At 46.7% G+C, this 17415-nt stretch overlaps 1 protein-coding gene across 1 annotated transcript; it reads right to left on the bottom strand.

Annotated features, from left to right (window-relative positions):
* Positions 1-12567: 12567 nt before the first annotated feature.
* Positions 12568-15685, bottom strand: LOC117838498 (cysteine-rich receptor-like protein kinase 10). Its single transcript, XM_034718545.2, has 7 exons — positions 14722-15685; positions 14501-14611; positions 14174-14355; positions 13652-13862; positions 13257-13497; positions 13024-13174; positions 12568-12928 (listed from the first exon to the last, which is right to left on the bottom strand). Exons 1-7 carry the CDS (start codon positions 15644-15646, stop codon positions 12626-12628), a joined length of 2124 nt encoding a protein of 707 aa, XP_034574436.1. The 5' UTR covers positions 15647-15685; the 3' UTR covers positions 12568-12625.
* Positions 15686-17415: the final 1730 nt, after the last annotated feature.

The following is a 17415-nucleotide window of genomic DNA, read 5'->3' as shown; positions in this document are numbered from 1 at the left end:
GAGATGAGCTCACATCCGGTCTGGATTACAGTCGGGTACGAGACCGGATTCCGAACTCCAGCACCATTGACCTGAACAACTGGATAGTAGCTCCCTTTGCTGTCCAGCCGTTCAAACTCTGGTGGGCCGATTGGAAGCAATTTCTCTTCTGCAATTCGGCATCGGCATACTGCAACGTTCTGGATCCAGCCAACATCGACCCGAACGCCGAGGTATTTTCCTTAGCCGATTTTTATTCTTCTTATCGTGACTAAGCACTAATGGTTTTACTATTTCTTCAGGCCGAGAATCGTACTCCTCCAACACACAGCCGGAGCGGACGGCTAATAGAGAGTCATCATCCATACACCTCAAATCCTCTCATCGGCTATGATGCTCCATCCGTGGACGTGATTGCTGGCCGATCGAAACAAGTTCAGAAGAGGATTACCAAGAAGACCAGTCGCCGAGTCCGAGCCCGTATAGAATCGGTGGATCCTCCTATGCTCGTATCGGCAGAGACACTAGCTGCACCACCCTCTCAGGCCATTAAAGATGCCGATACCCAAGTCGTCGCACAAGCTGGGGCAGCCGCCGCGTCATTGCTGTTAGAGGCCATTCAGGTAAACCTAAGTTTCATTCCTCCGATCGTTGTTCTGATATTAACCCTTATTATCTTAGATTGCACAGAGCACTCCCATGGACACCCAACAATTGGCAGCAGCCCAATCGGCCATCGACGCGCCCCCGCTTCCATCCGTTGAGGTATGGTACTATTTCACCGAATTTCCCTGGTATTTGCATAATGTATTTATTCAATTCTCTGACACAGGCCATCGGCACACCAAGCGCTCCTCAACCACCGGTCTTTTCTCAGGGAGCTGGTCCAAGCACCGCACCGATCGTCGTGGAGTCTTCTTCTTCTGACGAACCCATGGCACAAGCCCCTGAGCAAGGTATGACGGCTTCCCAAATGCAGCATGAAGAAATTCGTTTCAAAGTGGTAAGTTATATTCCGGCTTTATTTAGCCGATTTACTTTTACTTTCAGCCGATTTATTTCTTCCTCTTTATTATTTTCAGGAACAAGACACCCCCGACAACAGCCTCTTCTCTTTTGCGGTTGCCCTCTCCGACGATGAAGAAGTCACTTCCCGCCAAGTCGCCTTGAGTTCCGTTCCTGATGACGTCCGAGCCAAACTTGCTAGCATCCGATCCCTCCTTTAAGGGGACATCGGCCGATTAGTAGAAGATGCTTCGCCGATTCGGCAGCTCTTCAGTGACGTCAGCGGACGAGTACCAAAAGAGGCGGAGGAAGCCCTGGCGCCGGCGGCCTTCATCGAGTCTATGAGGATCCTGGTCTTCAGAGCCCTTCGTCATATGGCCGATCGCGCCAAGCTGGCCAAGACTCGTGAAGAGGAGGACGCGTTCAAGCGTCAAGCTCAAGAGGCGCACCCGCGTATCCATTTTCTGGAGGACTCCCGCCCGGGGATCATCGGTGAGATAGACCGCCTTAAACGTCGGAGGGCGGAGCTCGCCAAGGAGATGGAGCAAGTGACCAAGGCAATTAGTGCCGAAGAGAAGAGGCTCCAAGAACTCCCTTCTGTCATTGCCGATTTGAAGCGGGAGAGGCAGCACCTGGCCCACGAGGCCCTAAAACTCCACCGCAGCACATCAGAAGTCCCCGGATCAGCGGATGAAGACCAACGGGTCCTGGACTCTGCCGATCAGATCCGGCGTTGGGCGATCGCGGCTATCGATATCCTTCTGGGTAATCTGTAAAACACTGACTATTTTGTACGAACATTTACTATCTGCTTTGACCATCCTTCACGACGCCCTTTCTATTTATTGCCTTTCTTATTTCCGATGGAACGTATCCCTACCAAATTTCCACGCCTCTTTTTCTTTATAAGTACCGGCCTAGGTACTTCCTTCCGAGAGTACCAGTTTGGCTTTTGGTTTTATTCTCTTATCCCTCTCGTCGGCGCGGCTTTCCGCCATGTCTTCATCGGCTTCTTCCTCCTCAGTCAACCAGGTGAAACCTTGGCCTTGACTCCCCTTTCTCTTTCTAGGTCTTAGGAAGAAGATGCCCCTTTTTAATCTTTCTTTGTTTCAGCCTCAGCGTCTTAGCCCTGAGCTCATACGCGCCATTGAGCTCATACATTCTGAGGACCCATTGTCATCAGAGGATAAGGAGCTGATCAGGGCTCACCGTGACGAGCTTCGAGACCACGTCACCGCGGAGGCTCGTGTGGTCTTGGACTTTGTGGAAAGCAACGGTAGCCGGCGATCTTCAACCGACAGGAGCCATCCGCTTCCTCCACGAGTCGCCCTTGAAGACGTGGCGGCAGGAACTTCGCGCCCGGCCATGGATCGGAGCCATCCTCTCCCTCGTCAAGTTGAAGCGGAGGCTTCAATGAAAGAAATAGAAGAAGAATACCTCCGTCTCATGAACGAGTTGGATCGGACTGAGAGGGGGCGCAAGAAGAAGAATAATTAGTTATTGCATTTTTTGTTCTAAGGGCGACTTGTGTTTTGTCGGCCGTGTAACCCATCGCCCGTACTGAATGAATACATCGGCCGATTTGGACAACTATGTGTTTGAACCATTTTGTATCGGTTGTGTGTGATCGTATTATGGTTAATCCCTTATGCTCCGACCCATATACTGGGGTAGTATCTTTTTAAGTACCTCCCGTTCAGAGCTCTAGTAAATTCTTCTCCCTCTATTGTTTCCAAAATGTAAGCATTCCCTGGAGCACATCTGCCGATTTTATACGGCCCTTCCCATGTAGGGGACCATTTTCCGAATTTAGGATCTTTCGACCCAATCGGCAATACTAACTTCCATACTAAGTCCCCAGGGGAGAATTGTTTGACTTTGACCTTCTTATCGTACCACCTGGCTACTTTCTTTTTGTTTTCTTCAATGCTTATCAGAGCTCTCAATCGTTGGCCAGCCAAATCATCAAGTTCCCTTTTCATAAGTGACGAGTAGTCATCGGCCGTTAACTAGTCCTAGAGCGAAATACGTCTCGATCCCGCCCTTGACTCCCATGGTAGTACTGCATCGTGACCGTACACCAACTGATAGGGAGATAACTTGTTAGCCCCATGACAAGCCATCCTGTACGCCCATAGGGCCTCCGTCAAACATAGATGCCACTTCTTTGGCTGTTCCTCGATTTTCCTTTTGATCAACTTGATTATCCCTTTGTTGGAGGATTCTGCCTGACCATTGGCTTGGGCATAATACGGAGAAGAATTTAACAATTTGATTCCCATATCGGTTGTAAATTCCTCAAATTCCCCCGATGTGAACATTGTTCCTTGATCGGTCGTTATAGTCTGAGGAATGCCGAATTGGTAGACAATGTGATCTCTTACGAAGTCGGCCATGATAGCTGATGTCACGGCTCTTAACGGAATTGCCTTCACCCATTTGGTAAAGTAATCGGTAGCCACTAGAATAAACTTATGCCCTTTACTTGATGGAGGGTAAATTTGGCCGATAAGGTCTATTCCCCATCCCCTGAATGGCCATGGCTTGATAATGGGATTCATGGCCGATGCAGGTGCACGTTGGACATTTCCGAACTTTTGACAATCCTGACACCCCTTATAATATTTGAAACAGTCTTCGAGGATCGTTGGCCAGTAGTACCCATTATTCCTGACCATCCACTTCATCTTATGGGCCGATTGGTGTGCTCCACATACCCCTTCATGGATTTCTCCCATTAGAGTCTTGGCCTCCTCTGTTCCAAGGCATTTGAGTAGAACACCGTCAATCGTTCGGTAGAACAGGTCATCTTCGAGCAGTACGTATTTAGTAGCATGAAAACGTACTCGTCGTTCCACCTTTTTAGACGGATCTTTCAAGTAGTCGGCAATTTCTTTTCGCCAGTCATCGGCCGCGAGTTCTAGAGCCATAGCACCTAGAATTGGCCGATATCCAGATGCGTGCTGAGCGAGCTTGTTGGCCCCCTCGTTGTGGTCTCTTGGGATGTGCTCGATTACTGCCGATCTAAATTCTTTTAAGAGCTGTAAGCAATCTTCGTAATGAATTCTTAATACGTCGTCCTTGCATTCGGATCTTCCGGTCAGTTGATCCACAATAAGCATGGAATCTCCGAAGATTTCAACAGAATCGGCCTTGACTTCCCTTAATAGTTGTAGGCCCTTCAATACAGCTCGGTACTCCGCTTGATTGTTAGTAGCGGCGGCTTCTATCGGCAGAGAAAAATCATAGCTTGCCCCCCGAGGCGATATGAGTACGATGCCGATTCCTGATCCGATCCCACATGATGACCCATCGAAATATAGTGTCCAAGGTGCCGGCTCTACGAGGGCAATCTCCGGTCCGCAGTGTTGAGCGACGAAATCGGCCATGACCTGACCCTTGACGGCTTTTGCCGATTCATACCGCAGGTCGAACTCTGACAACGCTAAGATCCATTTGCCGATTCGTCCCTTCAAGATCGGCAGCGATAGCATGTATTTTACTACGTCGTCTTTGCATACGACCACGCATTCTGCCGATAGTAGATAGTGCCTGAGTTTGGTGCATGAGAAGTAAAGACATAGGCACACACGCTCCACCGGAGGGTATCTTGTTTCAGCGTCCAGAAGTCTTCTACTAACATAATAAATTACTCGTTCCTTGCCTTCGAACTCCTGGACTAGAGCCGACCCAATAGCTTTTTCATCGGCTGATAAATATAGCTTAAACGGCTTACCAGTTTGAGGAGGAACCAATACTGGTGGCGAGACCAAGTATTGCTTGATATCTTCCAGTGCTTTGCGCTGCTCCTCTCCCCATATAAATTCCTAGTCAGGCTTTAACTTCAACAGTGGTGTGAACGCCTGAATCCGCCCAGATAGATTAGATATGAATCTTCTGATGAAATTCACCTTGCCGATTAAAGACTGCAGTTCGGTTTTGTTTTGCGGGGCCACGACTTTGTTGATGGCCGCTATGGTCTTCCGATTGATCTTTATCCCTCGTTCGTGCACCATGAATCCTAAGAACTGTCCGGCGGATACGCCGAAAGCACATTTATTGGGATTCATCTTAAGACCGTGTTTCGTGGTGCACTCTAGCACTCTTCGTAGATCGGCCAGATGTTCTTCGTGACCTTTGGACTTGACTACGACGTCATCGATGTAGATCTCTACCAGAATGCCAATGAGTTTGTGAAATTTGTAATTCATGGCTCTCTGATATGTAGCGCCAGCATTCTTCAAGCCAAAAGTCATCACCACCCATTCGAACAAGCCAAGGTGACCTGGGCATCTGAAGACCATTTTGGGTATGTCCTCTTCGGCCATAAGTATTTGATTGTACCCAGCATTTCCGTCCATGAAGCTAATAATCTTGTGCCCCGCGGCAGCGTCGATCAGTACATCGGCCGTCGGCATGGGGTAACCATCCATCGGTGTGGCCTGATTAAGATTCCTGAAATCAACGCAAATGCGTAGCTTTCCATTCTTCTTGTACACTGGTACAATGTTGGAGATCCACTCGGCATAACGGCATTGCCGAATAAATTTTGCTTCGATTAGTCGAGTTATTTCAGCTTTTATGTCTGGTAGAGTCTTAGGATTTCAGCGCCGTGCGGGCTGTTGGTACGGCCGATACCCTGGTTTTATGGGTAGCCGATGTTCAATAATAGATCGGTCTAAACCGGGCATCTCATGATACTCCCAAGCAAAACAATCCTTAAATTCCTCTAACAAATTTGTCAATTTACACTTGTATTCTGGGTCTAAATTTGCACTAATATAAGTCGGCCTTGGTTTAGTACCATCGCCTAAGTCTATCATCTCTAATGAATCGGCCGACGTGAACCCGTGCCCTAGCTTCCCATCTTCTCGGGCGAACTGATCCATCTATTCTGAGTCTTCGGAGCCGACTGCTCGGATCGGCTGCAGGCCAAAATCGGTGACCTTCAGGAAATCGGTCTCCCATACTCTGCCGGATATGCACCTGACAGTTTCGCAGTTCCATTGCTGCGTGTCGGCTGTCGCGATGCTGTATGCGGAATCGGCTTTGACTACCTCGATGTTGTCACCGACCCATTGTACGAGACATTGATGCATTGTTGACGGGATGCAGCAATTTGCGTGTATCCAGTCCCGGCCGAGTAGCATGTTGTAGGATCCCTTGCCATTAATAATAAAGAAAGTGGTAGGAAGGGTCTTACTGCCGATGGTAAGGTCGACGCAGAGAGCGCCGCGAGCGTTTGACACGTTGCCCTCGAAGTCCTTGAGCATCATGTCCGTCTTGGTCAAGTCGTCATCGCTTTTTCCAAGCTTCCGGAGTACGGCGTATGGCATGATGTTGACTGCAGCTCCTCCGTCTACCATCAGTCTAGTGAGGGGGCGGCCGTCAACACGCCCTTTAAGGAACAGTGCCTTCATGTGTTGTCGTTCGTCATCTTCAGGCTTCTCGAACGTGGCCATCATTGGCTCCAAAGCCAACTGTGCCGTCTGGTCTTCTATCGCCGATATATCCTGTTGATCGGCGGGAGTCATGAATTCCATCGGCAGTATGAAAACCATGCCGATCTCGGCTGCCAATTCGTCACCCACCGATTCGTCGTCTCCTTTATCGTTTCTTTTGGGGCGCCACATCCGAGGCTTTCCTTCCTTCTTGTCCGTCATGCTCTGTTGTTCCTCCTCTTGCTGTTCCCATTGGCGGAGACGTTGGATTCTTCATTTTTGAGACTTGGTCAATCCATCGGGACACCACCTGGGGTTTATTGGTCTGCCCCCTGACTTGGCGCGTTTCCACTCCGGTTCGCGTCCTAACGGGTTTTCGTCTGTCACCCGAGCATCGGCCATCTCTTTGAGCCGGCTGTGAACGTTGGCCTTGTTTTCTGACCGGTCATGCCGATCAGTCCTGCCCCCTGCCTGTCATGGTGTCTATCTTCCGACCGATCATATCGGTCACTTCTGCCCCCCAGCCGATCACGCACGGGAGGGCGCTGGTCATCTTGGTTGCGCCAATTCCTGCTGATCGGTTCTGGCCCTCCGTCACTGGAGGGAGACCTGTTGAATGGTCGATTGCCACGATATGGACCGTTGCATTCTGGGCAATTATCGGCCGAAGGTAACCTGAGGTTGTTTTCCCAACAGTTGATGAAGAAAGGGCACCTCCAGTGATCTTCGTGCCGTCACATTGCTTCTTCCCGGGACCTTGAGCGTTCATACTGACGTTGATACTTCTGGAGCAGGAACTGGGAAGTAATGCGTGGCTCTTCCGATTCGCCATCGTCGTCCTCCATCCGCCGCTTCCCCTTGACATCTTCAGGCGTAGCTTGATTTCTGGGGTCGACGGCGCCACTCTTTTTAGCTGATTCGGACGTCAGCACTTTTGTTTGGAGTGAATTCTTTCCCGTATCAACCATGTTGGTGGGGAAGGGGTGCTGATCGATCTTCATTGGCTTGGCCGATTTTGTCGGCACTTCAAATTTAAGTCTGCCCTGTTCGATGGCCGACTGTATTTGCTGCCTGAAGATTTTGCACTCATTAGTATCATGGGATGTGGCATTGTGCCACTTGCAGTATTTCATCTTTTTTAGTTGTTTGGCAGAAGGTATTGTATGGTATGGCGAGAGTTTAATCTGTCCTTCCTGGAGGAGAAGGTCGAATATTTTATCGGCCTTTGTCGTGTCAAAACCGAACACCTCCGGCTCCTTTTTGCCGAATGGGCATGATATCGGCTTCTTTCCCTTGATCCACTCCGCAAGTCTGACTTCAACGTCTTCCTCGTCCTCTAACTCTTCCAGGAACGCCACTTTCTTTTGGAAATTGCTCCGTGGATCGAAGGAACGTACCTCCTGTCTAGACAATCGGTGGACAATCTGGCTCAAACTCTCGAACTCCTGTGAGGCGTATTTTTCTTTGATGTGGGGCAGAAGGCCCTGAAAAGCTATATCGGCCAACTGCGCGTCGTTTAGAGCCAGGGAATAGCACTTGTTTCTGATTTCCCGAAACCTCTGTACATACGAGGATATCGGCTCGTCACTTCTTTGCCTGAGGCTGGTCAAATCGGACAGTTTCATCTCATGCACCCCGGCGTAGAAGTATTTGTGGAACTGTCTTTCTAAATCGGCCCATGTGATAATCGAGTTCGCCGGCAATGTCGTGAACCATTGAAAGGCCGAACCAGACAAAGATGATGAGAACAACCGTACCCGTAGGGCATCCTGCGTAGCTGCCTCTCCGCATTGGATGATGAATCTGTTCACGTGCTCTACGGTCAAAGTGTCATCCATCCCCGAAAATTTAGTGAAGTCAGGAACTTTATACCGATGGGGGAACGGCAATAGGTCATATGTAGACGGGTATGGTGTTCTGTAGGTGTAAGTTTGTACTTTCGGCTTCAAGCCGAATTGTTCTTGCATCACCTCCGCAATACGTGCCGACCAATCTGGCTGTTGCTGGTGAACCGTTGGCTGAGGTATTGGCACGTGCTGGTAAACCGGAGGCGGAATAAACGGAGGCTGGGTGAAAGCAGGTGGCATCTGAGTGAAAACCGGCTGCGTAGTAAAGGTCGGCTGTTTGAATGAGCCACTCGTTTCATCATATAGCATGAGCTCTGCTGTCTTGTTGACCTCCGGAGCGACAGGCTGGTATGGCGGTACGGTCAGCCGAGTGGCCGCCTGGAAAGATGCCTGGAATGGAGGGCTTCCTTGACTGGCCGATTGATTCTGACCGGCCGTGGCTGAAGGTGCCCCCCAGGGTGATGGGCTAACTGGAGCGAATGGTGCAGAAGACATTTGGATGGAGTTATACCCCATAGGAGCTGATGATGAGGAAGCACCCGAACCCCCGACAGAAAATTGGATCGGCTGTGAAACCGAATTCGAATAATTCTGGTTTGGTGGAATCGACTGAAAATATGCCGGTCCCCTGTATCCTTGAGGTATCCCACCAGCGAAGGAGTTGACAACGGCGTTGTGCACCATATTTGAAAGTACTGGGGACTGATCAACGAAGGCGTGATAAATGGACTGTTGAATCATATTGGCCATTTTGTTCGAGTCCTCAGAAATCGTGATCTGGCGGGGAGCAGGGAACGGAGTCTTCTTGATAGTCTCCCCGCTTCTGGAGCGACTGAAAGACTGTAGGCAAGCTTTCCGGAACTGGGCCGTATATTTATCCAATTCTTCCTTCTGGTCGTCCTTCAGATCTGCTTCCGTCACCTCAATGACGTTTTCTTCAGAGACTTCAGCAGCTTTCGACATGATGGCGGTTGTATTTGTCCCACTGGGCGTGCCAAAAGTGTGTTGTCGCTAGAAATCGGTCAACCGAATCCCCAGCGTCCGACACACGACCCGGGAGAATCTGCTTAACTCCTGTTCGGGTGATTGCCCTGGTGCGGTTCGCGCGGCGTGCCAGCCAATCTGACCTGTTGATTGGCAAGGAAGAATACGTGTCAGGTCCAGAAATCAAGATCGGCTAAGTTTCCGATCTCGGGAGAGCTTATCAGCGAATCAGCCGATTTGCCGTAATAAAGAAATCGGCTATAAGGCAGCCGATCACTGTAGCCTTGTAGACAGAAAACTACTAGAGTAATCGACGCAAAGCTATGATAACGACACTAGGAACAGATCTAATCGGCAACATATAAATAGATGAATTTAATAGCAGAATATGAAGGAAGCCGAAGCTACCGATTCCTAGCTGGATAACTGGTGATAAAACTAGAAAGACAGGTAAAACCTATGATTCTAGCAGATATCGATAACTAGTGAATAAATCTAAACGAAACAACAGCGATACGCCCGAAGTTAAAGCTTAGATATTACTCGATAAGCGGAACTTACAGAATCGGCCGGAGATCAAACTGATGCAGCCCTGCCAACCCGCACGAACTCGTGAAAAAGAGGAAAGTATTGACGAAGTTGCCTGCTTGAAGGTAAGTACGAAGAGAAAGTAGTTTGTTGTATTGATTTGTTGATGATTACAGATTTACAAAGGTAGCTATTTATAGCCCCGTACAGATGACTTCTTAACCGACTAGAATTCTATCCCTAATTCAAACAGAAAACGAATATTTACAAGCACGATTCGTGCTAGGTTGGTTACTCTACGCTTCATGGGCCGATCTCCCCTTTATCCTCTTATTCTTTTCCAAGCCCATACAAGCCCAATTAACCCAACCTCCTAATCGGCTGATTCCTTATCGGCAAAAGGCAACCGATTGGGACCCCGGCACGTTCGACTCGAAACGAGACAGAAGTCATCGGCCGATCTCGCACTGTAGCACCATTCGACCGATTCCCAACTGTGCTTCTCCGATTCCCTCTCTTCTTGGCGCCGATTTTACTAGTGACGAAATCTGGCGTCAACAACTATCCATGTTGTCGCTTATGACAACCCTTAATTGTGAGTTGCAAAATTCTGAAACACGAGCAAGACGGAGTAGGTTAATGCAAGTTGTGGAAGCCACTCACCAAGATTATGTATTTAGTGTTTCGTTCTAGAAATCCATTTTATCTACTCGAGAAAATTGTATATTTTATTACAATTGGTGTTTCAAAATGCAAACAATGGACAAATTCCTTAATTTGATGGGTGTTTGGCCTAGAAAAGAGTAATCTCTTACTTGCATGGTATATTCCTTAGTTTCTTTGCTAAGAATATGAATGAAAATGATTGGAAACGATAAGTAGCAAAAGGCCAAATCACCTATTCACTTTCATTTTCCTTTTCGCAGAAATTAAAACGATATGATATTGTCGAAAACGAGTACGGCGTTGGTATCCCGAATATGAAATGATCAAAAGCACATTGATAAGACCAAAAACCATCAAAATAATATTTCAATAATGATAAGCATGCCAAAGTGTTAAATCTGACACTAACCATCTAAGTTTTAGCTTAACAAGCGCACATCAATACAAAATGATCTTTTTCAGGATGAAACTAGAATGAATTGATACATTAGAATTGTAGAAGAGTTTAGAAAAAAGAACCAAGTCATCTCATGTGAACGAGAGATCAATTTTTGGATATGTTGGTTTAATTAGAAAGAAATCAAAAGAGAAGGGGGATCTTGGCTTGGGCCCGATTTCATGGCTAGTTGGGCTATAAGCAGGCTAGTATTCAAAGGCTAGTTGGACTTTGGCAGGCTAGTAGGCTAAGGGAAGAAAGAATTTGGTCTCGCTTCGGCCGGTGGTTAGCAGACCTAATGTGATATTGTACGATGGTTAAAAATTGGTCCAAGACAGTAATTTTTGAAAACAATGCAAAGTAGTCAAAATTGTTTGTTTTTGTATTTTTTTTCATTAATCGTTAACCCTGAAACTGATAAAATCTCAAATTTTTTTTATAAAAGTAAGAAGTTACCATTTCATTTTTATCATGCAACACGTAGAACTTTGAAGATAATATAGCTTTGTGAAGGGCCTTTTATTTTTACTAGACCTAGGGTTGAATTGAACCCTGATCGGTAGTCTCGCAAGTAGAGCATGTACAACAATACTATTCACACATTTTCTGAGTATGTATATACAATATACCTCATTGTTTGTTTTTTTACTGATATGCACATATTTAATTGTCTATGATTCAAATGAGAAAGGTTGGAGAGTTCAAGAACAATAGAATTAGTAGTTTAGTTGCTTTCTACAATGAACTGTACTAATACTTTAAATGCTTTTCACAATAAATTGATAATATCATTGTATTTACTTAATATTTATGTGCTTCAAATATGAGTAAAATTGGGAACATTCCACTTGTGATGAAAGTTCATTTAACGATGCCTTGTACACTTACGAATTGCAAAACGCTCCTAAATGTATGGAGACTGCCACCTCCATGTAGAGTTTTAGTTTGGGGTATGGCAAATATTTTTTATGAGTGTTATAATTAAATTAGAAGCAAATCTTAACCAATAAATTTGAAGATACCTTTTATCTTGGACCTCGGCAGTTATTTTTTTACATTATGTGCCTATATAGGTTACATTCTATATACATCTTGATATGTCAAAACTAGCTAGTGAACCTGTTGCAAATTAGAGCACATTTCAAGCACAGATTGTTATGGCTTATAGAAACTCAACAATCCTTCATGTACGGTTAGTGATTAGTACTTTAGTAGATGATGTTTAGTTACCTATATAATTGTATATTTGCCAAATATTTAGAAGGTTCATAAAAAATTATACATCAGTTTTCGTCAACAAAATATGTTCATGGTAAAACTCTGGTCTTGACGGCTATCCAGAGTAAATGAAAAGAAATGCGGTGTATCATATTCATGAGGCCTTGTGTACCTTAATTTTAGTAAGGCATTTGAAGAAATATCTATGCTTGTGAGAAAGCTTAAGGAAATCAAATTTGTTTTTGTGGCACCGAAATACTGTAATTTGGAAATCGGTACAAGCAGAACTATGGTTTGATTGGATAAGTCCACCTTTGTATGTAATCTATAAATATATGCATTATGGGTTTTTTTCTATTCTTTATTTCCTCAAGAAAAATCTGCTCAAAATAGAATAAGTTATGCACACAGTACCACTTCTATACCTTGGTCAATTCTCTTAATGAAACAAGAGCATCGCACATCTCAAAAAATTATATTATAGATTGGCTCAGAAAAAATCCACATGGCACCATAAAAATCTATCTAGGAGTTGTGACAGATATGGTCATCTCATTGATGCTACATGACTTAGTAGTAGTGGGTGTTTCTTCATTTCCTACCCGTACATTGAAATACGCTGGGTGCTTCGGCTCAGCCAAAATTTTAGTCTTGCTGCTTAGCATTGCAACAACATCTAACATGGTTGGTCGATCAGCTGCATTCTCTTGCACACATAGCAACCCAATGTTCATGCACCTCCTCATTTCAGCTGAGTGACTCATGGTTACCAATGAAGAATCAACGAGTTCACTCCATCTTTCCTCTTCATATAATTGCCATGCCTGTTTTGGATTTTCATTATACAATAATTAATGTAGATATGACAACAAAATTAACAAAATTATTTTACATGTTTCATGTGTCCCGATAAACTTACATATCCAAGGATATTGATGAAATCTCCGCATTCATGGCTACCGGAATTCCTTTTTCCGCTAAGGATCTCAAGAACGAGAACACCAAAGCTAAATACATCGGATTTGATAGAGAAGAGCCCCTCGGAGGCATATTCAGGAGCCATGTAGCCACTAAAATAATATGCAAATGTCAAATTACTGTATACTGTTGATTTATTTTATCTATAAATGCATCAATACGTATGATACTTACTATGTACCAACTACTCTCCTTGTAGTGCTTTCTTCAATGTTATTTGAGCTAAATATTTTTGCTAGCCCAAAATCTGAAATTTTAGGATTCAGTTCGCTGTCCAAAAGAATGTTGCTTGGTTTAAGATCTCGATGTATGACACGCAAACGGGAGTGCTTATGTAGATAGAGAAGTCCTTCTGCTATTCCTTCAATTATCGCTAATCGTTTGTTCCAATCTAATAAAGATTTTCTATTTTCATCTGTGCATCAATTAAATGTTAGTATAACAGGAAACTAACACCTTGACAAACATTCAGGAGTTACAAACAATATACTGAGAAATACCGAGGAGTGAACTATACTCAGATGGCTGCTAGAAACAATCAAACGTAAAGTAAAAATGAAAATACTTACCAAAGATAAAGAAGTCCAAGCTTTTGTTTGGCAAATATTCATAGACCAAAATTTTCTCCTCCTCTTGGGAGCAACATCCCAAGAGCCTAACCAAATTTGTGTGCTGTAGTTTTGCTATGAGTTGTACCTCATTTTTGAACTCGATGAAACCTTGTCCTGAATGTGAAGCAAGTCTCTTAACAGCTATTTCAATTCCCTCAGGAAACTGACCCTGCGAAGAGAAAATATCGAGAAGTTCTTCAATGGTATTTTGCCACAATCAGTTACGGTTGCTTCATATGCAGTTATGCACTATAATTAATTCCCAGTTCTCAGGTAACTAGTGAATGAAAACATTTCCCATGTTGGAACAATGGCTGAAACTACTACATTTTCTAAATTTAAAGAAGTATATATACTATGACGAAATTATATTGGTATGCTGGTATCATTAGTTTCATAAGAATGCAGGCTGAATATTAGACAGGCATATAGCCTATTTGATCTCGTAACTAGGCCATGTATGTATTTGTTGATATTTACCTTATATACGGGGCCAAATCCACCTTCCCCAAGTTTGTTTCCTTCAGAAAAGTTATCTGTAGCCTCCAGTATCTGATGAAAGTCGAAAACTGAAAACTCTGAGAGCTCTGCTTCCATCTCCCAATCTAGTTCATCTCCTCCTTGCAACTTGTTAGCATGCTTTCGTCGTAATCTCAAATTGCCTGCATGATAATAGAGATTGGTGCAATGAATTCGATCTCCTTAACTACTTTAGTGGAGTATATCTATCCAGTGAACATACCATCTAATAATTGGATTAAGTAACTTTTAATTATAAGACGACATTTGAGTAACTAATCAACCCACCTTTTCTGTTCCTTCTTCTTTTCCAACGGCAGTAAAAGATGAAACAGATTGCAACGATCGCTAGAGGAGGTGCTACAATCAAGGGAATCACCCAGGGCTTGATCCCAGATCCTAGATAAAACGCATAAATAATCATCAGCAGTTAAGAATCTTTTGACAGTATCGTTTGGAAAGTAGAAACGCGCACTCATTGAAACAGAAATGAACTTCGTCATACATACTCTTATCTGTCGTTGGAGCCGGGACGGGCGGCGCCGGAGGGCCCGATGACGACGGCGTGATCCGCTTCATGGGCGGGCCTTCGTAGAACATGTTCGTCTCGAACCTGACGTTGCACCGGAGCACGAGGATCCGCCCCCCGTTGCGCACGGATGTGGTGTCGTTGACCATGCCGATGAGCCACCGGAGGCACGAGAGGCAGTCGCCGGCGGAGAGGTCCGGCGTGCACTGCGCCATGGAGTAGAGCGTCTGGGTGGCGCTGGCGGAGGCGTCCATGACCGCGGTGGCGAACCGCGCCGGCGTGCCGTTGTTGGCGGCGGCCTCCTGGGCAGTCTGCGCCAGCAGGTCGCGGACGCCGGCGCTCACCAGGGTGGCGTTGCCGGCGAGGCTCCCCGGGTTCCAGAACTCGAAGAGCGTGCTGGTATCTTGCGTAACATTATTATTGGCCGGGACGAGGAAGTTACGGTTGGAGAAGCCGACGAGGCAGCCGTCGTCGTAGACGCTGGCGGCCCTGTCGTTGGGGCACATCCGCTGCGCGTACCGGAACGAGCCGGCGACGCAATCGCTGCAGCCGGTGAGGTTGTTGGTCATGTCGCCGCGGCAGAGCGCGAGCGCGTAGACCGCATCGGCGCCTTGGCCGGCGGTAGCGTTGGCGAAGAGCTGCGGCAAGGAGGAGGTGTTGTTCGGGAGGGTGGCGGCGACGGAGGCGAGGTTGGACTGGTAGGTGCCATTGGCCGTGTAGTTGCCGGCGTTGCCGCAGACCGGCCCTATTGCCGTTGCTGACGGCAGCACGAGGAGGAAGGCGAGGATGGTGAGCAGGACGCCCGCCATGGCGAGGCTAACGATCGATGAGGGGCACGCCGCTAGATGCTTGCTTGCTGTTTTGCTCTTTTCATGGTCACCATCCACCGCTAGAAAACTCAGCATTCGTCCCGGGACTAAGTACCGAGCCTAACGGCTAGTTTCTGAGAAGCCCCTCGTGACCTCTTTTAGTACCAGGTGGAGGCTTTACCCGATACTAAAGGTTGCACATTAGTACCGGTTGAAGCCTCGTACCTGGAGGCCTTTAGTACTGGGTGGAGGCTTCACCCGGTACTAAAGTGTACCGGGTGGAGCCTCCACCCGGTACTAATTGGTTGGTGGGGATCTGAAATTTGAACTTCACTGGATTGAAGTCCACCGCACGCGTCCGCTCCTCACCGTCTTATCCGCTCGTGACTCTCCCTTGATCTCTCTTTCGAACAGCCCTCCTCTCTTCCTTCTCCCCCCACGGTGGTGCCCGGTCTCTTCTCTTCCTCCCACTGCGATGCCCCTCCGATCCCCTCCCCTCACGGCTGCCTCTCCCCTCTCCCCTCAGTGCGCCCCTCACTGCGACATCGGTGAGGAGTGGCAGCGAGGTGAGGTGAGGCGACAACACGGCGGTAGGGAGCGCAAAGGCGGAGTGGCGGGCGGTGGCGCGGGGAGAAGCAGCGGGCGAGGAGCAAGGAGCGGTGGAGCTCCGACGGGAAGGCGTGGCGGCAGAGCGTTGGCAGGGTGTGGCGGAGCAAGGAGCGTGTGCATTCGTTGGAGTAGCGGCCACCTCTCCCTCAGATCCAGCGGCGGCAACCGGCAGCGGTGGTTGAGCAGCGTAAGTACGCCCCCTCCCCCTCTTCGATGTGGGGCTCAGGTGCTGTGCGGCCGGGACTCCGGCGCTCGGGCGGATGGCGGCGGGGTGTGGCCGGGGCTACAACGCTCTGGTGGATTTCTTTCTTTTTATTTTTTAATACCCCTTTAGTACCGGTTATTTGACCCGGTACTAAAGACCCTCTCTTTAGTACTGAAGTAGCAATACCGGTTGCACAACCGGTACTAAAGGGGGGTTAGGAATCAGTACTGAAGGCGCTTTCCCCGACGGTGATCACATACACGGAATAGGGAAAGAAACGTTCGTTCACCGGTAGTTGTTGGTCTGTTGCTTTCAGCAGTATCAGTCAGTCAATACCATTATTTGAAACCGTCAAGCACGGCATTTCTTGAATGTGTAATGAATTATTCACGAGGTCTTCGACAGGTCCCGGCCGGCAAGATCATAGAATAGGTACTAGCTCTTACTATGTTCCAAGTTTGTGGAAATTGAAGGAAAGAAACGTTCCAAGTCACCATGTGTTGTTTTGCTAGATGCTTGCTTGCTGTTTTGCTCTTTTCGATCTTGGTCACTATCACGTACGTGGAATAGAGAAAGAAACGTTTTATGCACCAGTAGTTGTCGGTCTGTTGCTTTCAGCAATATCAGTCAGTCAATACCATAATTTGAAACCATCAAGCACGGCATTTCTTGAATATAAAATGAATTGTTCACTTGGTCCTTCACAGGTCAAGGCCGGCAATATCATAGTATAGGTACTGGCGTGGTTGGGCTGTGGCTTTTGAAAAAACTGCTGTGAGCTGTGGGATATGGAAAAGCAGTTGTGAGAAAGCAATTGTGGGAAAAGCAGGAGACCATTTGGTTAGAACAACTGTGAAACTGTAGGCTGTGTAAGATATACCTGTAATGCCCCTAAAGGAGGGTCCGTTTATATACAAATTGCTCATAACAAAATAATGTGTTCACTAATTCGTATGTATATATGAAAAAAAATTCCTATATTTTTCATCCATCAAAGTGATTGGTCCACATAAATAGAACAATATCCATCAAAACAGTCTCGTGCCACTTG

The sequence above is a fragment of the Setaria viridis genome, chromosome 9 (assembly GCF_005286985.2).
Source record: "Setaria viridis chromosome 9, Setaria_viridis_v4.0, whole genome shotgun sequence".
In the NCBI taxonomy this organism is placed as follows: domain Eukaryota; kingdom Viridiplantae; phylum Streptophyta; class Magnoliopsida; order Poales; family Poaceae; genus Setaria; species Setaria viridis.
This window is presented reverse-complemented; position numbering and strand designations above follow the sequence as displayed.

Excerpts from the sequence above, each read along its gene's own strand:
- LOC117838498 (XM_034718545.2), bottom strand. The coding sequence starts at position 15,646 with ATGCTGAGTTTTCTAGCGGTGGATGGTGACCATGAAAAGAGCAAAACA. Across the intron at positions 13,863-14,173 it reads GATTTGGCCCCGTATATAAG|GGTCAGTTTCCTGAGGGAAT; the intron begins GTAAATATCAAC and ends TTCTCTTCGCAG. Across the intron at positions 12,929-13,023 it reads TCATCAATATCCTTGGATAT|GCATGGCAATTATATGAAGA; the intron begins GTAAGTTTATCG and ends AATCCAAAACAG.